At 43.8% G+C, this 25,772-nt stretch overlaps 2 protein-coding genes across 2 annotated transcripts in view; one reads left to right on the top strand and one right to left on the bottom strand.

Annotated features, from left to right (window-relative positions):
* LOC139378423 (sodium- and chloride-dependent GABA transporter 1-like) overlaps positions 1 to 13,474 on the top strand; it is a 30,630-nt gene extending 17,156 nt beyond the window's left edge. The window contains exons 9-15 of the mRNA XM_071120584.1: positions 1,428 to 1,552; positions 2,399 to 2,511; positions 2,854 to 2,985; positions 3,059 to 3,161; positions 9,437 to 9,537; positions 11,554 to 11,721; positions 12,957 to 13,474. Of these exons, the coding sequence (XP_070976685.1) occupies positions 1,428 to 1,552; positions 2,399 to 2,511; positions 2,854 to 2,985; positions 3,059 to 3,161; positions 9,437 to 9,537; positions 11,554 to 11,721; positions 12,957 to 13,052 (838 nt within the window). The 3' untranslated portion in view covers positions 13,053 to 13,474. The remainder of the gene's footprint in view (positions 1 to 1,427; positions 1,553 to 2,398; positions 2,512 to 2,853; positions 2,986 to 3,058; positions 3,162 to 9,436; positions 9,538 to 11,553; positions 11,722 to 12,956) is intronic.
* A 7,317-nt stretch (positions 13,475 to 20,791) lies between these two features.
* LOC139379573 (collagen alpha-1(VII) chain-like) overlaps positions 20,792 to 25,772 on the bottom strand; it is a 104,953-nt gene continuing 99,972 nt past the window's right edge. The window contains exons 107-108 of the mRNA XM_071122388.1: positions 21,396 to 21,534; positions 20,792 to 21,275 (exon numbers count right to left, since the gene is read on the bottom strand). Of these exons, the coding sequence (XP_070978489.1) occupies positions 20,792 to 21,275; positions 21,396 to 21,534 (623 nt within the window). The remainder of the gene's footprint in view (positions 21,276 to 21,395; positions 21,535 to 25,772) is intronic.

The following is a 25,772-nucleotide window of genomic DNA, read 5'->3' as shown; positions in this document are numbered from 1 at the left end:
TTCTGGGTTCCACTCCCTCTTTCCTCTATTTACTTTGATTCTATATGTCTGGGTTCCACTCCCTCTGTCCTCTATTTACTTTGATTCTATACTTCTGGGTTCCACTCCCTCTTTCCTCTATTTACTTTGATTCTATACTTCTGGGTCCCACTCCATCTTTCCTCTATTTGCTTTGATTCTATACTTCTGGGTCCCACTCCATCTTTCCTCTATTTGCTTTTTCTATACTTCTGGGTCCCACTCCATCTTTCCTCTATTTACTTTGATTCTATACTTCTGGGTTCCACTCCATCTTTCCTCTATTTACTTTGATTCTATACTTCTGGGTCCCACTCCATCTTTCCTCTATTTACTTTGATTCTATACTTCTGGGTTCCACTCCCTCTTTCCTCTATTTACTTTGATTCTATACTTCTGGGTTCTACTCCCTCTTTCCTCTATTTGCTTTGATTCTATACTTCTGGGTTCTACTCCCTCTTTCCTCTATTTACTTTGATTCTATACTTCTGGGTTCTACTCCCTCTTTCCTCTGTTTACTTTGATTCTATACTTCTGGGTTCCACTCCCTCTTTCCTCTATTTGCTTTGATTCTATACTTCTGGGTTCCACTCCCTCTTTCCTCTATTTACTTTGATTCTATATGTCTGGGTTCCACTCCCTCTGTCCTCTATTTACTTTGATTCTATACTTCTGGGTTCCACTCCCTCTGTCCTCTATTTACTTTGATTCTAAACTTCTGGGTTCCACTCCCTCTTTCCTCTATTTACTTTGATTCTATACTTCTGGGTTCCACTCCATCTTTCCTCTATTTGCTTTGATTCTATACTTCTGGGTTCCACTCCATCTGTCCTCTATTTACTTTGATTCTATACTTCTGGGTTCCACTCCATCTTTCCTCTATTTACTTTGATTCTATACTTCTGGGTTCCACTCCCTCTTTCCTCTATTTACTTTGATTCTATACTTCTGGGTTCCACTCCCTCTTTCCTCTATTTACTTTGATTCTATACTTCTGGGTTCCACTCCCTCTGTCCTCTATTTACTTTGATTCTATACTTCTGGGTTCCACTCCATCTTTCCTCTATTTACTTTGATTCTATACTTCTGGGTTCCACTCCCTCTTTCCTCTATTTACTTTGATTCTATACTTCTGGGTTCCACTCCATCTTTCCTCTATTTGCTTTGATTCTATACTTCTGGGTTCTATTCCCTCTTTCCTCTATTTGCTTTGATTCTATACTTCTGGGTTCCACTCCTTCTTTCCTCTATTTGCTTTGATTCTATACTTCTGGGTTCCACTCCCTCTTTCCTCCATTTACTTTAATTTGTTCTGTCCTTTTCGTGTTCCTTTCTTCCGTGGTGTTCCATTATAGTGTCCTGTCTACTTACCAATACCAAACATGGGTTGTGTTTTCTTCTCCTGTCAGGGACTCCCTCATCGTGTGCTGTATAAACTCCTTCACCAGCATGTTTGCGGGCTTCGTCATCTTCTCCATTGTGGGCTTCATGTCGTACATCACCAAGAAGCCTGTCCAGGAACTAGCTGCCTCCGGTACAGTGCAGTTAGCTCACCCTCCTGCAGCATTCACTGTTGCTGACGTCGAAGTCAGCTGTTCCTGATTAACACTACAGAGTCAAACCGAGCTGTACTGACCTGGTCTAAATACGCATCCACTATAGTTTCTGAAACAGTGCTGGAAAGGACAATGTCTAAATAAAATATAGAGTATGTTCAGACTCTTTAGCGGGGAATCAAACTCATTCCATGGAGGACTAGTGTCTGTGGGTTTCTGGTTTTTCCATTCAATTAAGACCTAGACAACCAAGTGAGGGGAGGTCATTACTAATTAGTGACATTAATTCATCAATTAAGTACAAGGGAGGAGGGAAAACCCGCAGACACTCAGCCCTCCGTGGAATGAGTTTGACACATGTACTATAGTGTCACTGGTTATCTTCTTCTTGATACAGTAAAAGTAATTAATTGATTAATGCCACTGATTGGCCACAGACTCCACTCAACTTGTGCCCGAGGGTCTGAATTAGTCCCTGATTAGAGGGGAAGAATTAAAATCAGCAGCACTTCTTCTGACGTAAGATTAAAGGGGTAATAGTGCTCCTAATCAACTCATCAATTGAAAAATGAAGCCAAGTAAATGATTGGTTTCTTAGATACATGTAAGATACAATACACGAAGGAAGTAAAACCTACGCTTTTTATTCAACAGAAGAGATTTCATATGGTACAATTATTATCATGGTGTGCATTACTGTGTCCATTTGAGGTGTGCAGTGAAGTGTGATTATGCAATGTGGGCTGAGGCTCAATGATGTGGTTTGGTGTCTAACTCAAAGCCCAGATTTAGCTCACTGTGTTTGGTGTGGTGTCTAACTCAAGGCCCAGGCTTGGCGTTCTTGGCCTACCCCCAGGCCGTGACTCAGCTGCCCATGTCCTCCCTGTGGGCCATCCTGTTCTTCTCCATGCTGATGATGCTGGGGCTAGACAGCCAGGTGAGGATCCCACCTAGAGTCACCTGGCACCCAGATAACTAGGAAGGGAGGAGAGGTGTTAGTGGTGAGAACCAGACAGGCAAAAGACAAGCCAACGTTACAATTCATTACAGCAGAACAAAGAGAATAACAGAACGGCAGGTAGATATGTTACAAGTGGCTTGTTGCTACTGAGTAGACATTACATAGAATTACCACTGTTATTTTCATTTTCAACAGAAGCGTCCAGGTGACCCTGCAGAAGTTGGTAGCCTGTTAGTGTTCTCTGGTGCAAGACCTGAGTGAGCCAACGTGTGTGTGTGTGTGTGTGTGTGTGTGTTAACCTGTGTGCTCTGCCTGTAGTTCTGTACTGTGGAGGGCTTCGTCACAGCTCTGATGGATGAGTTCCCCATGGTGCTGAGGAAGAGGAAGAAGGTCTTTATCCTCGGCGTCTGTCTAATCTCCTTCCTCATCGGCTTCTCCAACATTACACAGGTAACAGAGTGTGTGTGTGTGTGTGTGTGTGGGTGTGTAGCCTTTTAACAACCCTCTATGGCTGCTTCCCCAGGGTGGTCTGTACGTCTTCAAGCTGTTTGATTACTACTCTGCAAGCGGGATGTGCCTCCTCTTCCTCGTCTTCTTCGAAACCGTCTCGATTTCCTGGTTCTATGGTAGGACACAGTAAGCTTCTGTACCATTAGGAAAATATAGGGTCTATCATTGTTGTTTTCTACAAGCATTACATCCTGTTTAAACATGTACAGTTAATACTAGTCTCTTTACATACACAAGAAAACCAGCAGGATCAACCGTTATAAAATCACATAAAATAAGTATGTAAAAGTACCCTAAACATGAGAACAGACTGACCATGGAGAACACTAAACATGATGACAGACTGACCATGGAGAACACTAAACATGATGACAGACTGACCATGGAGAACACTAAACATGACAGACTGACCATGGAGAACACTAAACATGATGACAGACTGACCATGGAGAACAGTAAACATGATGACAGACTGACCACGGAGAACACTAAACATGATGACAGACTGACCATGGAGAACACTAAACATGATGACAGACTGACCATGGAGAACACTAAACATGAGAACAGACTGACCATGGAGAACACTAAACATGATGACAGACTGACCATGGAGAACACTAAACATGATGACAGACTGACCATGGAGAACACTAAACATGATGACAGACTGACCATGGAGAACACTAAACATGATGACAGACTGACCATGGAGAACACTAAACATGACAGACTGACCATGGAGAACACTAAACATGATGACAGACTGACCATGGAGAACACTAAACATGATGACAGACTGACCATGGAGAACACTAAACATGATGACAGACTGACCATGGAGAACACTAAACATGATGACAGACTGACCATGGAGAACACTAAACATGACAGACTGACCATGGAGAACACTAAACATGATGACAGACTGACCATGGAGAACACTAAACATGATGACAGACTGACCATGGAGAACACTAAACATAAGAACAGACTGACCATGGAGAACACTAAACATGACAGACTGACCATGGAGAACACTAAACATGATGACAGACTGACCATGGAGAACACTAAACATGATGACAGACTGACCATGGAGAACACTAAACATAAGAACAGACTGACCATGGAGAACACTAAACATGATGACAGACTGACCATGGAGAACACTAAACATGATGACAGACTGACCATGGAGAACACTAAACATGATGACAGACTGACCATGGAGAACACTAAACATGATGACAGACTGACCATGGAGAACACTAAACATGATGACAGACTGACCATGGAGAACACTAAACATGACAGACTGACCATGGAGAACACTAAACATGATGACAGACTGACCATGGAGAACACTAAACATGATGACAGACTGACCATGGAGAACACTAAACATGATGACAGACTGACCATGGAGAACACTAAACATGATGACAGACTGACCATGGAGAACACTAAACATGACAGACTGACCATGGAGAACACTAAACATGATGACAGACTGACCATGGAGAACACTAAACATGATGACAGACTGACCATGGAGAACACTAAACATGATGACAGACTGACCATGGAGAACACTAAACATGATGACAGACTGACCATGGAGAACACTAAACATGATGACAGACTGACCATGGAGAACACAAAACATGATGACAGACTGAACATGGAGAACACTAAACATGACAGACTGACCATGGAGAACACTAAACATGATGACAGACTGACCATGGAGAACACTAAACATGATGACAGACTGAACATGGAGAACACTAAACATGACAGACTGACCATGGAGAACACTAAACATGATGACAGACTGACCATGGAGAACACTAAACATGATGACAGACTGACCATGGAGAACACTAAACATGATGACAGACTGACCATGGAGAACACTAAACATGAGAACAGACTGACCATGGAGAACACTAAACATGATGACAGACTGACCATGGAGAACACTAAACATGATGACAGACTGACCATGGAGAACACTAAACATGATGACAGACTGACCATGGAGAACACTAAACATGATGACAGACTGACCATGGAGAACACTAAACATGACAGACTGACCATGGAGAACACTAAACATGATGACAGACTGACCATGGAGAACACTAAACATAAGAACAGTGTCACGTTCGTCTTAATGGGTAGACCAAGGCGCAGCGTGCGTAGAGTTCCACAACGATAAACAGCTGTCTCTGATTGGGTACCATACCAGGCCAACATAGACAAACAAATCACCTAGATGACCCACCCTAGTCACTATCACGCCCCAACCAACATAGAGAATAAACAGCTTTCTATGGTCAGGGTGTGACAAACAGACTGACCATGGAGAACACTAACCATGATGACAGACTGACCATGGAGAACACTAACCATGATGACATATACATTTATATGAAATAACACATATGGAATCATGTAGTAACCAAAAAAGTGTTAAACAAATCAAAACATATATTAGATTTCAGATTCTTCAAAGTAGCCACCCTTTGTCTTGATGACAGCTTTGCACACTCTTGGCATTCTCTCAACCAGCTTCACCTGGAATGCTTTTCCAATATTCTTCCAAGTTCCCACATATGCTGAGCACTTGTTGACTGCATTTCCTTCACTCTGCGGTCCAACTCATCTCAAACCATCTCAATTGGGTTGAGGTCAGGTGATTGTGGAGGCCAGGCCATCTGATGCAGCACTCCAGCACTCTCCTTATTGGTCAAATAGCCCTTACACAGCCTGGAGGTGTGTTTTGGGTCATTGTCCTGTTGAAAATCAAATGATAGTCCCACTAAGCGTAAACCGGATGGGATGGCGTATTGCTGCAGAATGCTGTGGTAGCCATGCTGGTTAGGTGTGCCGTGAATTCTAAATAAATCACAGACAGTGTCACCAGCAAAGCACCACCACACCTCCTCCTCCATGGTTCAGGGTGGGAACCACACATGCAGAGATCCTTAAATAATCTAACAATTTTTTCAGGATGGCACAAATTCCCCGATATCAGGGTACTCATGTCAACATGTTTGCTTTCAGAGCATATTTGATCCCAAATTATAAGGTTCACCGACTCTGCGTCTCACAAAGACATGGCGGTTGGAACCAAAAATCTCAAATTTGGACTCATTAGGCGAAAGGACAGATTTCCACCGGTCTAATGCCGATTGCTCGTGTCTCTTGGCCCAAGCAAGTCTCTTCTTATTATTGTTGTCCTTTAGTAGTGGTTTCTTTGCAGCAATTCAACCATGAAGGCCTAATTCACATAGTCTCATCTGAACAGTTGATGTTGAGATGTGTCTGTTACTTGAACTCTGAAAGATTTATTTGGGCTGCAATCTGAGGTGCAGTTAACTCTAACAAAGTTATGCTCTGAAGCTGAGGTAACTCTGGGTCTTCCTTTCCTGTGGCGGTCCTCATGAGAGCCAGTTTCATCATAGCGCTTGAGGCTTTTTGTGACTACACTTGAAGAAACTTTCAATGTTCTTGATATTTTCCGGATTTACTGACCTTCATGTCTTAAAGCAACAATGGGCTGTCGTTTCTCTTTACTTATTTGAGCTGTTCTTGCCATAATATGGACTTGGTCTTTTACCGAATAGGGCTATCTTCAGCATACCACCCCTACCTTGTCACAACACAACTGATTGGCTCAAACGCATTAAGAAGGAAATAAATTCCATAAATGTACTTGTAACAAGCATACCTGTAATTGAAATGTATTCCAGGTAACTACCTCACGAAGCTGGTTGAGAGAATCATCAAGGCAGCTTTGCACACTACTTTATATTTGAGATTCTACTTTAAAAATCTTAAATATAAAATATATTTTGATTTAACACTTTTTTGGTTACTACATGTGTTATTTCATAGTTTGTCTTCACTATTATTCTACAATGTAGAAAATAGTAAAAATAAAGACACTGACTTGTGTCCAAACCTTTGACTGGTACTGTATATATATATATATATATATATATACAGTTGAAGTCGGAAATGTACATACATTAATACGTTTAAAATCAGTTTTTCACAATTCCTGACATTTAATCCGATGTAAAAGTTTCCTCTTAGGTCAGTTAGAATCACCACTTTATTTTAAGAATGCGAATTGTCAGAATAATAGTAGAGTAAATTATTTATTTATCAGCTTTTATTTCTTTCATCACATTCCCAGTGGGTCAGAAGTTTACATTCACTTAATTAGTGTTTGGTAGCACTGCCTTAAAATTGTTTAACTTGGGTCAAATGTTTTGGGTAGCCTTCCACAAGCTTCCCACAATAAGTTGGGTGAATTTTGGCCCATTCCTCCTGACATAGCTAGTATAACTGAGTCAGGTTTGTAGGCCTCCTTGCTCGCACAAGCTTTTTCAGTTCTGCCCACACATTTTCTATGAGATTGAGGTCAGGGTTTTGTGATGGCCACTCCAATACCTTGACTTTGTTGTCCTTAAGCCATTTTTTGTCGCAACTTTGGAAGTATGCTTGGGGTCATTGTCCATTTGGAATACCCATTTGCGACCAAGCTTTAACTTCCTGACTGATGTCTTGAGATGTTGCTTCAATATATCCACATAATTGTCCTCCTCATGATGCCATCTATTGTGTGAAGTGCACCAGTCCCTCCTGCAGCGAAGCCCCCACAACATGATGCTGCCACCCCGGTGCTTCATGGTTGGGATGGTGTTCTTCGGCTTGCAAGCCTCCCCCTTTTTCCTCCAAACATAACGATGGTCATTATGGCCAAACAGTTCTGTTTTTGTTTCATCAGACCAGAGGACATTTCTCCAAAAAGTACGACCTTTGTCCCCATGTGCAGTTGGAACCGTAGTCTGCACTTTTTTATTTTTTATTTTTTACCCTTTTTTCTTTCTCCCCAATTTCGTGGTATCCAATTGTTGTAGTAGCTACTATCTTGTCTCATCGCTACAACTCCCGTAAGGGCTCGGGAGAGACAAAGGTTGAAAGTTGTGCGTCCTCCGATACACAACCCAACCAAGCCGCACTGCTTCTTAACACAGCGCACATCCAACCCGGAAGCCAGCCGCACCAATGCGCCGGAGGAAACACCGTGCACCTGGCCACCTTGGCTAGCGCACACTGCGCCCAGCCCGCCACAATAGTCGCTGGTGCGCGATGAGACAAGGACACCCCTACCGACCAAGCCCTCCCTAACCCGGGCGACGCTAGGCCAATTGTGCGTCGCCCCACGGACCTCCCGGTCGCGGCCGGTTACGACAGAGCCTGGGCGCGAACCCAGACTCTGATGTCACAGCTGGCGCTGCAGTACAGCTCCCTTAACCACTGCGCCACCCGGGAGGCCTTAGTCTGGACTTTTATGGCGGTTTTGGAGAAGTGGCTTCTTCCTTGCCGAGTGGCCTTTAAGGTTATATCGATATAGGACTCGTTTGTTCTGGGATTGATTTGCACATTTTGCACCAAAGTACGTTCATCTCTCCTTCCTGACCGGTACGACGGCATGGTGTTAACACTTGCGTACTATTGTTTGTACAGATGAACGTGGTACCTTCAGGTGTTTGGAAATTGCTCCCAAAGAGGTCTTGGCTGATTTCTTTTAATTTTCCCATGATGTCAAGCAAAAAGGCACTGAGTTTGAAGGTAGACCTTGAAATACTTCCACAGGTACACCTCCAATTTACTCAAATGATGTCAATTAGCCTATCAGAATCTTCTAAAGCTATGACATCATTTTCTGGAATTTTCCAAGCTGTTTAAAGGCACAGTCAATTTAGTGTATGTAAACTTCTGACCCACCGGAATTGTGATACAGTGAAATAATCTGTCTGTAAACAATTGATGTAAATATTACGTGTGCCATGCACAAGTAGATGTCTTAACCAACTTGCCAAAACTATAGTTTGTTAACAAGAAATGTGTGGAGTGGTTGAAAAACGGGTTTTAATGACTCCAACCTAAGTGTAAACTTCTGACTTCAACTGTACATCTTTTAAAAATATATTCTCCTTTATTATTTTCCACTAACCCGGTCATGCCAAAGTTGATAAAGTCTCTTGATGAGGGAGTTGGGGCCCATGTGCATGATCTCAGTATTGTTGTAATTTACTTTTAAAAGGTTATTGCTCATCCAAGTTTTCACTTCACTGAGTAAGTCAACAACAGCTGGCTGCCTAGCTAACTCAAAAGCACATCAACAGTCCCACTTGGGATATAGCCTACAGATAACATTTAGGCTGTCTTGACATATAACCTATAAATCGTCACCTGTGTAGTTTGTTCAATGCTCTCTCTCTCTCTCTCTCTTCTCTCTCTCTTTCTCTCTTCTCTCTCTCTCTCTGTCTTCTCTCTCTCTTCTCTCTTCTCTCTCTCTCTGTCTTAGGAGCTGATAAGTTCTATGGGGACATTGAAGAGATGATCGGCTATCGGCCCTGCGGCTGGTGGAAGCTCTGCTGGAAGTTCTTCACTCCGGCAATCTGCCTGGTAACTGCCATTTCCATTCAGGCTTGTCATTGGTTTTCAATGTGTTTAAATCCTCAGGGAAATTATACTTAACCCTGGTCCCAAATGGCATCCTATTTCCTATATAGGGCATAATGTATACATTTTTTCAGCTTCCAGGGATTTTGTACAGATCCTTGCAACATGGGGCCGTGCTTTATCATGCTGAAAGATGAGGTGATGGCAGGTGATAAGTGGCACGACAATGGGCCTCAGGATATCGTCACGGTATCTCTGTACATTCAAATTGCCATAGACAAAATGCAATTGTGTTCGTTGTCCGTTGCTTATGCCTGCCCATACTATAACCCCACATACTATAACCCCACCGCCACCATGGAGGACTGTTCACAACGTTGACATCAGCAAACTGCTTGCCCACTAGCAAACTGCTTGCCCACTTGCCCACACGATATATACATGGTCTGCGGTTGAGGCCAGTTGGACATACTGCCAAATTCCCTAAAACGACTTTGGTAGAGAAATTACCATTCAATTCTCTAGCAACAGCTCTGATGGACATTCCTGCAGCCAGCATGCCAATTGCACGCTCCCTTAAAACTTGAGACATCTGTGGCATTGTGTAGTGTGACAAAACTGCACATTTTAGAGTGTCTTTTACTGTCCCCAGCACAATGTGCACCTGTGTAATGATCATGCTGTTTAATCAGCTTCTTGATAAGCCACACCTTTCAGGTGGATGGATTATCTTGGCAAAGGAGAAATGCTCACTAACAGGCATGTAAACAAATTTGTGCACAAAATTTGAGAGAAATATGTTTTTTGTGCGTATGGAAAGTTCCTGCATTCAGCTCATGAAACATGGGAGAAACACTTTACATGTTGCGTTTATATTTTTGTTCAGTATACGTGTATTTTATTTTTATGGATTTTCTTTTACCATTTAGTACAAAACAAAAACACACACAAAAAATACAAAAAACACAGTTGCCAGACATGTGAAGTATTGCTATTTATCCAAAAGTGAAAATGCTGCCCCCTATACCTTAAGAAGTTAAGTACGAAATGGGACAAGAATAGAACAACACTATGACAGATACAACACTACTCAGTGTTCACAATCAGTCTCTGTCCAGAATAAACCTGTGGAGGAGTTAGTCCTGAAAAAAGGCATGTAGTGCTGTATGTTTTCACAGTGGCCCATAGGGCTGTATCAATATGGGAAGATCAATGTTCTAGACACATCTATGGGCTGCTATCGTTATTCTGACTGTGTGATGAAGTACCGCTCTCCCCTACTCAGTTAATCACTTACTATCTGGCCTTATTCAACCTATTTGGCTGAACTTATCTTTTCTGGCCGGCTGGCCGAACATGTCCTACCTGTCCGGACTGACTTGTGCTGTCTGGCCAACTTATCCTATCTGACTGGCTGGCCAAACTTGTCCAGGCTGATTTGTCTTACCTGACTGTCCAGATAGGACAAGAGATGGTCCTATCTGTCCGGCTTGTTTTATCTGGCCATCCGTCAAACTTGTCCTATCTGGCCGGCATGCTGACTTGTCCCATTTTGTCAGCTTGTCCTATCTGGCCGGCATGCTGACTTGTCCCATTTTGTCAGCTTGTCCTATCTGGCCGGCATGCTGACTTGTCCCATTTTGTCAGCTTGTCCTATCTGGCCGGCATGCTGACTTGTCCCATTTTGTCAGCTTGTCCTACTTGTCCCATTTTGTCAGCTTGTCCCATTTTGTCAGCTTGTCTTATCTCGCCGGCATGCTGACTTGTCCCATTTTGTCATCTTGTCCTATCTCGCCGGCCGGTGTTTTTTTTCTTCCGTTTTTCGTTTATTTACTTTTACAGGGACAGTGCACATTAATCAACGTTTCAGTAGAAGTGCCCGGTTTTAGCCAGCAGGCTAATTGTCAACCGCAGTCCCTGGGCAGGTTATTATTGGGAGATCTGGTATACATCTGTGATGTAGTCGGCCTGGAGCATCACCTATTACCTTACCTAATGTAAATGTTTCTGTGTGTGCAGGGAGTGTTTACCTTCAGTGCCATTGAGATGACCCCCCTGACCTTGGGGAAGTACGTGTACCCGGCGTGGGGGCAGGGGATTGGCTGGGTCATGTCTCTGTCATCCATGGTTCTTGTGCCAGGCTATGTCATCTACATGTTCTGCACCTCCAAGGGCGGCATCAAACAGGTACACAGTCAAGCAGCAGATCCCACGATGCTCCATATCCTTCCCCTCTGGCCCCAACCCCTCGATAATAGCATGTCTGTAGGGTCTGGATAGATAGATGCTTGGACCATATTGCTTCCACTATACAGATCTGCACATATCAAGGGTTGGGGCTAAGGGGAAGGGGTAGAGAGATTGGGGATTGGCTAGACATCTCTACCTCTCTCAGGCTAAGGGGAAGGGATAGAGAGAGATTGGGGACCGGCTAGAAAATCTCTACCTCTCTCAGGCTAAGAGGAAGGGATAGAGACAGATTGGGGACCGGCTAGACATCTCTACCTTTCTCATGCTAAGGGGAAGGGGTAGAGACACATTGGGGACCAGCTAGACATCTCTACCTCTCTCAGTTGCTTTTTCTTTCTGGTTATTTCTCACTCTGTTCCATTTGATTTTTTATTTGATCTTTACATCTCCCTCTATGACTCTCTCTCTGCCCCCCCACTCTCTCTCTCTCTGCCCCCCACTCTCTCTCTGTCTCTGTCCCCCCCTCTCTCTGCTCCCCACTCTCTCTCTCTCTCTCTGCCCCCCTCTCTCTGTTCTCTTTCTCTGTCCTCTCTCTCTCCCCCTCTCTCTCACACACACTCCCCTCTTTCTGTCCCCTCGCTATCTCTATGTCCCTTTACTCTCTCAGACATTCCCCTCTCTCTCTCTCTCTCTCTCCCTTCACTCTTGTAGACTCAGTAGTAGACTGACTGATCTACAAATCACCTTGTATCCTCAATAACGTTTTAATATGATTGTAGACCAGTCAGTCTGCTTAGTCGGTGATCAGCTACTGAGTAGAATTGATGCTTTCAAATACGGCCTTCATCTCTTTATACACCTCTTCCTTTCTCTCCGGTTTTCCCCTCACTCCACCTCTTTCACATATGAGAAGAATGAATAAATTGCTCTCGCTATAAAAGGTAATTTATCAAACAGCCCCATTATAATGGAAAAGATTACCTTTATAATGTAGTCAAAAGCAGACCTGGGTTCAAATGGCATTTGTGCATGACTGAGCTTGCCTGCCATGAACCAATAGAATAGTCACTACCCAACTAGAATTCCAGGTGGGCTCAAACAAACCCTCAACATATTTGAAGTATTTCAAAGGCTATTTGAACCTTGGTCTGGTTGAAAGTATTATGATAAATCACCTTTAGACTGTAGTTGAAAGTATCCCTCATTGCTGGTTCCCTGTCTGTCCTGAACAGCGTTGGCACAAGATGACCACCAGCGCACCTTGTGAACATGCTGGCGTCACACACCAGAATTCACACACAGGAAGTGTGGGCGAAGCCGCCGTCTAACTGGGAATAGGATACAGTTGACTCCTGGGCCCTGATCTAAGGTCGGTTTAGCGTTTTTCTCCTAATGGTTAAAATTAGGAGTTTTGGGTGGGTAAACCGATTCCTAGATCTGTTCCTACAGGCAACTTCCACCCAGAATTCCTGACTATGCCGGACACCTCGTCAACACAGGGGTGTATTCACTAGGAACCAAACGAACCAAATGAAAGCCAACAGAAGCAAACAGAATGAAACGGGGAGTGACCTACCTGAATTTGTCCAATAGAAACTATTGTTTCCGTTAGGAGTGAACGATTTCCGTTGCGAAACGTTTTACAACTATTTGCTACGGTCTTGCTCTAATGAATACACCCCAGTATTCAGACAGAGAGAGGCATCATGGGAGATGCCCTGGCCAAAATGCTTCCATTCCATATGTATCCTCTGGAACTGAATGGTCACATAATATAATGGACTGTATTATTGAACAATACAATGTTTTTTCTTCTGTGGTACACCGCTGTATACAATTCATAAGGTGACACCATCTTTTTCAGATCTATACGAAGTCATTGTGGCCCACTTTGGCTTACGAACAAATACAAAGCATTTTGTAAAGTATCTGAATAAATTGAAAACATTTATTTGTATTTTTTATGTGTTGTGGCTGTTTCTTCTACGATGCTGTATACAGTACATATTCATTAGAGGTAGCGTTCACCAGTTTAGCGTTTTAATAACAGTTTGTAATATAAATAACGGTTTGTAAAATATAGGAACATTTCTTAAATGTTTATAACTGGCCCTTGTGAAGACACTGTGTTTGTTTTCAATAGTGTTGAACTGTAAATATTATTCTGTGAGTCCAAATGCTGTAATAGTGTATGAAATGAAACAAAATGTGGTCAATGATGTACTGTATAAAGTAGCCCTATATAAAGGTACTGTACAAGCCAGGAGTAACACTAATTAAAATGCCTCATGGCTAAATGTGTACTATGAGAAGGGATTTGGTTGGGTATTCTTTCAGTTCAATAAAAGCAAACATAACCACCAAAATACATTTAATCGAGTGTCAACTCTTTTATGCTAGCCTCCCTTTTCACAGATCGGCCTGCTGCAAACCATCTCTCACAATACAAAAAGGTCAGCGGACATACACTCAGGAGAGAGTTGTTTATCTCTCCTCTGTTTATCTGTCACATTGTGAGAGCCATTTAGTGTTTCTACATAACTAGCACGTTAGTCAGGCAGCCACAACAGCTGGAGTTCTGCAGAGAGCTCTGATATCTCCTTCCCAGTACTGCTAAAACACGGGACACAGTTTGGGACACAAGAAACAACGGACACAGTGGGAGAAGCCACTCACTAGCCAGGAGTAATTCCTCTCCTAACCTGACCAGAATAAACTACCCACTGGGCACAAATGTCAATTCAACATTTATTCCACGTTGGTTCCATGTAATTTCATTAAAATAATGTGGAAACAACATTGATTCAACTAGTGTGTGCCTAGTGGGTATTGGCTCTAGTTATCGGCTAGAACTTGGGTCCAAAGGTTTTCCTGATCAGGTCACTTGGTCAGGAAAACCTCTCAGGCTCAACTAGTGAACTGGAGGTATATTTTACAGTACTAGAACATGTTATGTACTACAGTCACTCACATACAGTTTCATAGAACGTTGTGTGTACTCTACCTACTCACATACTGCGCCAGCTGAGGAAACTGGTTTGGTTCTGCACATCCATCATCCTCACTTGTACTATCACTGTCTGGTTTGGGTCTGTGTCTGCCCGCTGCACACACAAACTGCAGCACATCTTCTGTCACCTGCTATCCGTCAAGGACCTGCACGCCTTCAGGACAAGGACGAGTGCAGGTAAGATCATCGCCCACCCTGCCCACCCCGGACACCCCATCTTTCACTGTCAATGCACTGAATATATTCACCACGGCAGTATCCCTCCCTATGCTTATATACAGTGCCTTGCGAAAGTATTCGGCCCCCTTGAACTTTGCGACCTTTTGCGACATTTCAGGCTTCAAACATAAAGATAAAAAACTGTATTTTTTTGTGAAGAATCAACAACAAGTGGGACACAATCATGAAGTGGAACGACATTTATTGGATATTTCAAACTTTGTTAACAAATCAAAAACTGAAAAATTGGGCGTGCAAAATTATTCAGCCCCTTTACTTTCAGTGCAGCAAACTCTCTCCAGAAGTTCAGTGAGGATCTCTGAATGATCCAATGTTGACCTAAATGACTAATGATGATAAATACAATCCACCTGTGTGTAATCAAGTCTCCGTATAAATGCACCTGCACTGTGATAGTCTCAGAGGTCCGTTAAAAGCGCAGAGAGCATCATGAAGAACAAGGAACACACCAGGCAGGTCCGAGATACTGTTGTGAATAAGTTTAAAGCCGGATTTGGATACAAAAAGATTTCCCAAGCTTTAAACATCCCAAGGAGCACTGTGCAAGCGATAATATTGAAATGGAAGGAGTATCAGACCACTGCAAATCTACCAAGACCTGGCCGTCCCTCTAAACTTTCAGCTCATACAAGGAGAAGACTGATCAGAGATGCAGCCAAGAGGCCCATGATCACTCTGGATGAACTGCAGAGATCTACAGCTGAGGTGGGAGACTCTGTCCATAGGACAACAATCAGTCGTATATTGCACAAATCTGGCCTTTATGGAAGAGTGGCAAGAAGAAAGCCATTTCTTAAAGATATCCATAAAAAGTGTTGTTTAAAGTTTGCCACAAGCCACCTGGGAGACACACCAAACATGTGGAAGAAGGTGCTCTGGTCAGATTTGGCAACAATGCAAAACGTTATGTTTGGCGTAAAAGCAACACAGCTCATCACCCTGAACACACCATCCCCACTGTCAAACATGGTGGTGGCAGCATCATGGTTTGGGCCTGATTTTCTTCAGCAGGGACAGGGAAGATGGTTAAAATTGATGGGAAGATGGATGGAGCCAAATACAGGACCATTCTGGAAGAAAACCTGATGGAGTCTGCAAAAGACCTGAGACTGGGACGGAGATTTGTCTTCCAACAAGACAATGATCCAAAACATAAAGCAAAATCTACAATGGAATGGTTCAAAAATAAACATATCCAGGTGTTAGAATGGCCAAGTCAAAGTCCAGACCTGAATCCAATCAAGAATCTGTGGAAAGAACTGAAAACTGCTGTTCACAAATGCTCTCCATCCAACCTCACTGAGCTCGAGCTGTTTTGCAAGGAGGAATGGGAAAAAATGTCAGTCTCTCGATGTGCAAAACTGATAGAGACATACCCCAAGCGACTTACAGCTGTAATCGCAGCAAAAGGTGACGCTACAAAGTATTAACTTAAGGGGGCTGAATAATTTTGCACGCCCAATTTTTCAGTTTTTGATTTGTTAAAAAAGTTTGAAATATCCAATAAATGTCGTTCCACTTCATGATTGTGTCCCACTTGTTGTTGATTCTTTACAAAAAAATCTAGTTTTATTTCTTTATGTTTGAAGCCTGAAATGTGGCAAAAGGTCGCAAAGTTCAAGGGGGCCGAATACTTTCGCAAGGCACTGTAGATATAGCCCCTCTGTAAATGGTATATTCTCACTGTAAACAGCCTATACTCCAGAGTTTTAGGTTTACTGTTCTGATATTGTACATTCTGTATGATGTCTATGTTGACTTGTCTGTATTCCGCTTGGATATTGTCTATTGCTGGCTGCACCTTCTCACTGAGGCACATTGCATTGTGGGTATGTGTAAATGTACTTGGGAGAATAAAGGTGATTCTGATAGAGTGTAATAGAAAGTTGTGTGTACTACACCCAGTCATTCAGCACAACAGAGGGAAAGAACAGAAGACATCCAGTATGGTGAATAGACTGAAAGCATCTTTAATAGCATGTTGATATACTGCAGAACAGAAGACAGGTAAAGAGGGATTCAAAGCCAACCGAGGGAGGCGATGGTTAAAACCTATGCCCAAATTCAACAAGCCTGTCCTCCTAAAAGGCCCCCTTCCTCATTGTGCGACAATAGAACAACATAGGTGACAGAAAACCCCCAGAAGGGAAGAGTTCCACGCGTCATCTGAAACGACAGCAGTGCATTTTTAGCATCACAGAGCCCTTTCGTCTATATCCAAAGAAAAAGGTTAGTCATTTGAACGAACTTACAGTAGCATTCAATCAATTCCACTAAACCTCCTTTTTGCTGCTTGAGACTCCATTCATGGGAGACAGTCACATTTTTGCCCACAAAGACAATGATAGGCTTTTCACATTCTGATGCATTGTGGGTGAACGGACAGAATAATGACATATTTATCCCCTGTGCTGCACTCTGTCAAATTCAGTCATGCACAACAAAGTTGACTTTGAAGGGAAAGCATGTATCACAGTATCAATAGGCCTCCTATACATACAAAACCAATGTCATGCCGGGTTGAGGAATCACATTCACTCCACATGTTGAATTGACAACGACGAAAGGAACAGAAAACAGATTAACTTGTTCTTAGAGTGTGAAATGGATACAGACACAGCTCTCTGGTTTGCCATAGGCTGTTAAACCCTAAAGAGACACTGAGCGTCCCAAATGGCACCCTATTCCCTTTCCAGTGCACTAATTTTGACCAGGGCCTATAGGTCAAAAGTAGGGGACTATGTAGGGAACAGTGCCCTATTTGGGACACTGACACAGTGAAGTATTTGAAATATGTAACCCTGTTTTAAACACCCTTCAGCAGTTAATATAACAGAGCCTTGTGTCTATTGAAACTGACACATTAAAAAGGGGAAGGATCTCCGCTGAAGAGATTCGTGTGAGATCTCCTCTTGGTGAGCGGGAGTCACGATGCTGCGGAGGGCAAGGGACAATCTCCACACACACACACACACACACACACACACACACACACACACACACACACACACACACACACACACACACACACACACACACACACACACACAGGAGATATGGGATACATATCACATTTGGTATATCACACACACACACACACACACACACACACACACACACACACACACACACACACACACACACACACACACACACACACACACAGGAGATATGGGATACATATCACATTTGGTATATCACACACACACACACACACACACACACACACACACACACACACACACACACACACACACACACACACACACACACACACACACACACACACACACACAACCTCTCAGCCCCCACAGCAGCGTGGTGCAATAGATTGTTTTTCCAGAGGCTCGCTCCTCACAGATGAAGTAGACTGAGATTGGAGATGAGTTGGAGACCTCCACACAGCAGGTTGGTAATTATCTGAACTAGCGGCAGGGCTGAATGAGAGGAGGCCAGGAGGGCCAGCCGAATATATATTCCAAACCACCTGATGTAGCTCATGTTTTAAACATGGGCACATTCAGACCAGAGCAGTCGATGAACTATTTCAGATAAATTACATTTTGTTGACCTTAGCATTTACATGGATGGAGATAACTCGGTTGTCCTCTCCGACAACCCAATTTGATATTTAACAAACTAAGCTGAGCGAAAAGTGAGAGATTAAGATTATTCTTGTCCCCTTCAATACAGATGAGCAAATAACAGACAAAACATCTGAGTGCTGTTATGAATGATGTGAATATTGGAGTACTAAGCTTTTAAACAAGTCAAATAAAAAGGCTATCTTGATACACAGAAGAAGCAGCATTGAGAAATTACAAGTGTCATGTTTGTCCAGTGCATATGTTTAACATAATGAGTGTGTTGCACTCCAAAATACACTGGGAAATCATTTTGGTTGGATTGTATTGGCAGACAGATCTGCAGACTGGCAAAGGGCGAATAGTGGGAATTACCAGTCTTATTGGCTGTGATTAGGGCCTGGAGTTATTCCTGGTCCTAGTTATGCTCTCAGCATAACAGCACATGCACACAATAAATGTGCAATCTAAACCATTCCAGAACATTCCAGAACATTTACGTCAAGAATTCCTGAGCTGAATATAACAATGACGACAGCAAATAAAGAGCTTATTTCCTGGGCTGTTATTGGCTTTTGGTTTGGCAGTAAGCCTTCTGATTGGTTGCCTTGCCTTCATATGCCATCATCCTTAGCTACAGTAACTGGACGGGGGATCTGTGGAGGATGACAGTGGAAGTGTGTTTCCTGATAATAGAAAATAAAGAAAAACAACACCACAGAGAGTGACAAATAACACACCTCCTCAGATCACAGAGAGAGAGAGAGACACAGAGAGACGAGAGAGAGACAGAGAGACGGGAGAGAGACAGAGAGAGCGAGAGACAGAGAGAGAGCGAGAGAGAGAGCAAGAGAGAGAGAGAGCGAGAGAGACAGAGAGAGCGAGAGACAGAGCGAGAGAGAGAGAGAGAGACAGAGAGAGCGAGAGACAGAGAGAGAGCGAGAGAGAGAGAGAGAGAGAGAGGGGGGGGGAGATAGAGAGAGAGAGGGGGAGAAAGAGAGACAGAGAGAGACGAGAGAGAGACAGAGAGAGAGTGAGACAGAGGGAGAGAGGGGGAGATAGAGGGAGAGAGAGGGGGAGAAAGAGAGAGAGAGGGGGAGAAAGAGAGACAGAGAGAGACGAGAGAGAGACAGAGAGAGAGTGAGAGAGAGGGAGAGAGGGGGAGATAGAGGGAGAGAGAGAGAGAGAGAGAGAGGGGGGAGATAGAGAGAGAGAGGGGGAGAAAGAGAGACAGAGAGAGACGAGAGAGAGACAGAGAGAGTGAGAGAGAGGGAGAGAGAGAGAGGGGGGAGATAGAGAGAGAGAGGGGGAGAAAGAGAGACAGAGAGAGACGAGAGAGAGACAGAGAGAGTGAGAGAGAGGGAGAGAGGGGGAGATAGAGGGAGAGAGAGGGGGAGAAAGAGGGAGAGAGAGGGGGAGAAAGAGAGACAGCAGTCTCCCATTTCAATGAATAAATCCACCACATTGCAAACAAGGAGACAGGTTGCACTGAAATATCGCTAGCTGTAATTCTTTTTACATGTAGGGTACTCCTCGAGGTGAGAGTGGAGGAGATTCTGAGTTCTTCTAGTTTTCTTCTAGCCGAGTACAAAGTAGTCCGTTTGGTGGAGACTTCCGTCATTTTGGCACACACATTGTTCAGTCATTGTCAATCAAATGCACACACACATAGTAGAGATGAGGTTAGGATATGAATGGTAAAAGTGAACAAAAGTCGTTCTTAGATTAAGTTCAATCTTGGAGGGAATCTCCAAGACATTCACATAGTCTGTGGAATCCATCTGAATCTAGTTGGTTGGTGCTGGACTTTGTACTACGTCCTTCCTTGTTAACTACTAAAGATCCATCCAGAAAACTAAAGAAACCAATGATATGATCTATATTTAAAGAGTTAAAACTGACAAAACTGTTCTAGAAATGTGTTAAAACTACATAATATTTCAAAATACACATGGAATCAAGTAGAATTCGTCTTCTTTTCCACTTGGATTATTCTCATGACGTTACTCCACACCTCCTTTTACCTCCATTCATCTTTTGTCGTTATTTCCTTAAATATATGCATATAGATGTGTTATCTTTTTTTATAGCTCTGTCTCTGTATGTATAGCATGTACATATGTTCTGTTAGTGACGTGGGCGGGGTGGGTGGGGTTGGGCTGAGGTTGGGAGTGAGGTGTGAGGTTGGGGTGAGGTCAGGTGGGTGAGGGTCATTGGTTCATTGGTCTCTTATTTACAGCAGGCTTCGAGAGCCACTTGGGGTCCTCTGGAGGCTGAGGCGGGGGTCCGCCGGGGGGATGTACTGGTGGGGATGGTTGTAGGGGGGAGGAGGAGGGGGTAAGGGGGGCTGGTGACCGTCCTTGCTCTCTGGCGACCTCACAGGAGTGGAGGTGGCCGACCGGATGACCTGGTGGTGGTGGGCATGGTGATGATGATGGGCGTGGGTGGGGGTGTGGCTGAGGAAGGCCTCCACGCGGCCATGGCCGCTGTTGTCCAGGACGATCACCTTGACAATCTGCTGGCACTGGATGAGCGTGTCGGGCCGAAGGTCGCCCATGCTGATTGGCTGGAGCTGTTGCAGGTGGTGGAGGGGGGTGCCAGCGGCTGACTGAAGCTGCGGCTGCTGCAAGAGCTCCCCCCGGTGGTTAAGAAGGGCTCCAACACTCTCGGGGCTCCGGGGCAAGCTCCCGCTGCTGCTGAGCTGGTACGTATGAAGCCTGTTGTGAATTGACACCTAGTTTAGAAAACAGCCAGAGACAGCATCAAATGTTATAAGACTGGCCTCCTTCTAGTGCTCCCTCAGCCCTCTTCTCTTTTTTTGGGTGACACCACATCACAACTGGCATGCGTGGGGTGGGGGGTGGGGGAAGAGAGGGGGAGGGTTGGAGGGCGAACGTGCGCCCCCTGGTGCTGGGGGGACCAGTTCAGACTGGGTGCTGGAAGCATTGGTGTAGAGGTGGGAGAGGTGGGGGGAGGCTGTGGATAGAGGGGGGGGTGTCGGTTGAGAGGAGAGATGTGGGTCAGTTGTTTCTTTTGGGGGAGCCTGGTGGTTCTAAAGGAGTCAGAGTGCCTCCCTCTCAAACCACTGTGCAGCACTAAGGGTCACTGAACACTGGGGGTGAAGGAGAGAGGGAGGGGTGCTTTTAGACGGCCATTGAACATAGAAGGGGGGGGGATTAGAACTGGAGACGAAGGTGAAACCAACAGGGGGACGAGACATCCACAGACACCACAGGCAAAACTCATCAGAATGCATGCCTCATCATTTTACAACACATTTTAGTAGGCCTTGTCACTCGCCAAGCCTGCTCTGTTCAGCAGGCCTGGTCACTCACCAAGCCTGCTCTGTTCAGCAGGCCTGGTCATACCTTCAAAGATGAAGGAGGGTTTTGACATCCTACTTAAACATGACCTCCCATGAAGTTTCCTAAGAAACTCTTTATTTTCCTACCTGTGAAACTTTTTCGGTTAAAAACTAAAGCATTCTCACTGGGGGTTGTGTACATCCTACATAGTTTGGTGTTGCAGGGAGAATTACTTTGTCTTCGATTCCTATTTAGCCCTATTCCCATGTTTTGAAAATGTCCTTAAAAGCTAAAAGAGAAAGTATGTTCAAGGCTTCGGTGACATAACACGTTTGTGCATGTTTCGCAACAAATGGACGTCTTAATTCACAATAAACACTATAATACAATTCAGTCTCAAAGCGAGCACTGCTTTGCTTGCAGGGTGAAAGGCCACTACTTGGCTAATCAACTGTATGACTCCACCCCAGCAGTACTCATGCAGCTTGGGTACCTTCCACAGTTCCCCTCATCTCCCCAAACATATGGGTCTTGGAACGAAGAGATATGTTGGGAAATGTCTAGTTGTCTAAACATCCAGAATGAGCTGCGTTTCATTACAGAGCACTTGTAGGTGGATTCTCAGTGGAGTCTGCTAATCAGCCGCTGAACACATTTGCGGTGTAGCTCGTATGTAAATTAGATCTAAATCAGCCTCATTATGTATGCAGGCATGTGTAATTTCCACCAGGAAGTGCTTGTCATGGAGGAATGTGTTCCCTTTCGTTATGGAAATGATTAAACACTTACAGTACCTTCGGAAAGTATTCAGACCCCTTGACTTTTCCACATTTGTTACATTACAACCTTATTCTAAAATCGATTACATTTTTAAAAAAAACTCCTCAGCAATCTACACATAATACCCCATAATGACAAAGCGAAAACAGGTTTTTGCAAATTTTTTGCAAATGTATAAAACCTTAAAAACATAAATACCTTATTTACATAAGTATTCAGACCCTCTGCTGTGAGACTCGAAATTGAGCTCAAGTGCATCCTGTTTCCATTGATCATCCTTGAGATGTTTCTACAACTTGATTGGACTACACCTGTGGTAAATTCAAATGATAGGACATGATTTGGAAAGGCACACATGTCTATATAAGGTCCTACAGTTGACAGTAAATGTCTGAGCAAAAACCAAGCCATGAGGTCGAAGGAATTGTCTGTAGAGCTCCGAGACAGGATTGTGTTGAGGCACAGATCTGGAGAGGGGTACCAAAACATTTCTGCAGAATTGAAGGTCCCCAAGAACACAGTGGCCTCCATTATTCTTAAATTGAAGAAGTTTGGAACCACCAAGACTCTTCCTAGAGCTGACCGACCTGCTAAAATGAGCAAAGCAAAGGCTTTGGTCAGGGAGATGACCAAAAACACGATGGTCACTCTGACAGAGCTCACAAATTCCTTTGTGGAAACGGGAGAACCTTCCAGAAGGACAACCATGTCTGCAGCACACCTCTGGTCAGGGAGGTGACCAAAAACCCGATGGTCACTCTCACAGAGCTCACAAATTCCTTTGTGGAAACGGGAGAACCTTCCAGAAGGACAACCATCTCTGCAACACTCCACCAATCAGGTCTTTATGGTGGAATGGCCAGACGGAAGCCACTCCTCAGTAAAAGGCACATGACAGCCCGCTTGGAGTTCGCCAAAAGGCACCTAAAGACTCTCAGACCATGAGAAACAAGATTCTCTGGTCTGAGGAAACCAAGATTGAACTCTTTGGACTGAATGCCAAGCATCACGTCTGGAGCAAACCTGGTACTATCCTACGGTGAAGCATGGTGGTGGCAGAATCATGCTGTGGGGATGTTTTTCAGCGGCAGGGACTGGGAGACTAGTCAGGATCGAGGCAAAGATAAACAGAGCAAAGTACAGAGAGATCCTTGATGAAAACCTTCTCCAGAGCTCTCAGGATCTCAGACTGTGGCAAAGGTTCGCCTTCCAACAGGACAACAACCCAAAGCAGACAGCCAAGACAACGCAAGAGTGGCTTCGGGACAAGTCTCTGAATGTCCTTGAGTGCAGCCAGAGCCCGGACTTAAACCTGATCGAACATCTCTGGAGACCTGAAGATAGCTGTGCAGCGACGCTCCCCTTCCAACCTGACAGAGCTTGAGAGGATCTGCAGAGAAGAATTGGAGAAACTCCCCAAATACAGGTATGCCAAGCGTATAGTGCCATACCCAAGAAGAGTAAAGGGTCTGAATAATTTCACTATGTAAATGTGATATTTCAGTTCATTTTTTTATTTTTATAAATTAGCAAACATTTCTAAAAAACAGTTTTTTCTTTTTCATTATGGGCTATTTTGTTTAGATTGAGGAGAAAAAAACCATTTAATCAATTTTAGAATAAGGCTGTAACCTAACAAAATGTGGAAAGAGTCAAAGGGTCTGAATACTTTCCAAAGACACTGTATGATAGGGGCGACTCTTAGGAAGGAACTTTGGCATGGTAGGCTAGGCCTTAGACCAGGGATCAACTAGATTCAACTGCGGGACCATTATTTATTGAATGGAGGGTCAGGTGGTCGGAAGATAATTAGAACATAATCATTTCAAACCTGGCTTACATTTATATACAGTACGATCATGTCTCTTTATTATGCATGGGAATCAGGGCATAAAATGAACCCCAGCCCAATGCCAAATGCAGGTAGATTTAGGTATTGTTGGATAAGAATGTCTATTCCACCAGCCACGTTGGCGGGGGGTCAATTTGCAGGGCTCTACAGCGGAGCATTATGTTCGCATTTGTGAATAAAAATAGACTCAAAGGTCAAGTATGAACATAATGTGCGATTTGTAGCAAAGAAATGCTGATGTAGTTGTTTTCAAAGTATTTCTGCTGCTTTGTTTCATAGCTGCTAATCGCACAAAGAAATAAGAATCCTACATCCCACCTTGCGCAGCAACAGCTTTGCACACTGTGAGTGAAGCGCTGATAGATTCGTTTTTGGAGGCGCAGGTACAGGTCAGTAAAGTGAGACAGATTTTTTTCATCTACTTGACACAGTGGCTGGTGGACCAAAAATACATTTTTAGGCCCCGGTGGGAATATTTGGGAACAGATTTCCCAAATTAAAATAACTTGGAGTTGATTTCCTGGTCTGTTGTTATGTTAGTTTTTCATGTCCAACAATGAAAATGTTTTGCTCAGTAAACTTGGGGGGCCAAATAAAACCACCCACGTGCCAACCTCGGCCCACAGGCACCAGTTGGGGAGCCCTGCTTTAGATTATTATGCAAGCTTGGTAATGGAACTGTGACAAGAATGACTATTGGCAGGTCCATATTGATTTTTCATGTGGGTTTGGGCTCCGTATTGCCCTTAAGCTAGATGGATGACATGGATGCCATTTCCAATGACGGCTTTTGATGTACATCTATTCATAATGTAATAAACTAGATGTTTTATCTTCATCATCGTCCTTAACGAACAATGAGTTACGCTCTTCCTTTGATTTCTCTCCCACCCCCCTCCCGCCCTTTCTCTTTCACCTTCTCTATCCATCTCTCCCTCTGTCACACATATTCAGCTTCCTTTTGAGCAAGCTGGACATACTGCAGATTGTGTCTTACAGGCTGTATATAGATCATGGGTACAACATGAATTGACCTGTTATGTGATTAATGACTGTAACTTCAGATATCATTAATGGCACATAATTAATCAATGAAAAACCTTCCTCCATACATGCTACACTTTATCCAGACAGAATAGACCCATGGCAGGGCAGGGTGGTCAAGGGCAAATGGAGCCCCCCGATCTCTAAGACCGACACGTACTCTATCCACCTTGGCCTTGGGAGGTACGACATACCTACAACTACAATATACCTCCATTACTAATAATACAACT

Source organism: Oncorhynchus clarkii, chromosome 21 (assembly GCF_045791955.1).
Source record: "Oncorhynchus clarkii lewisi isolate Uvic-CL-2024 chromosome 21, UVic_Ocla_1.0, whole genome shotgun sequence".
In the NCBI taxonomy this organism is placed as follows: domain Eukaryota; kingdom Metazoa; phylum Chordata; class Actinopteri; order Salmoniformes; family Salmonidae; genus Oncorhynchus; species Oncorhynchus clarkii.
Note: the sequence above shows the minus strand (reverse complement) of the source record. Positions and strands in the feature narration are given on the sequence as shown.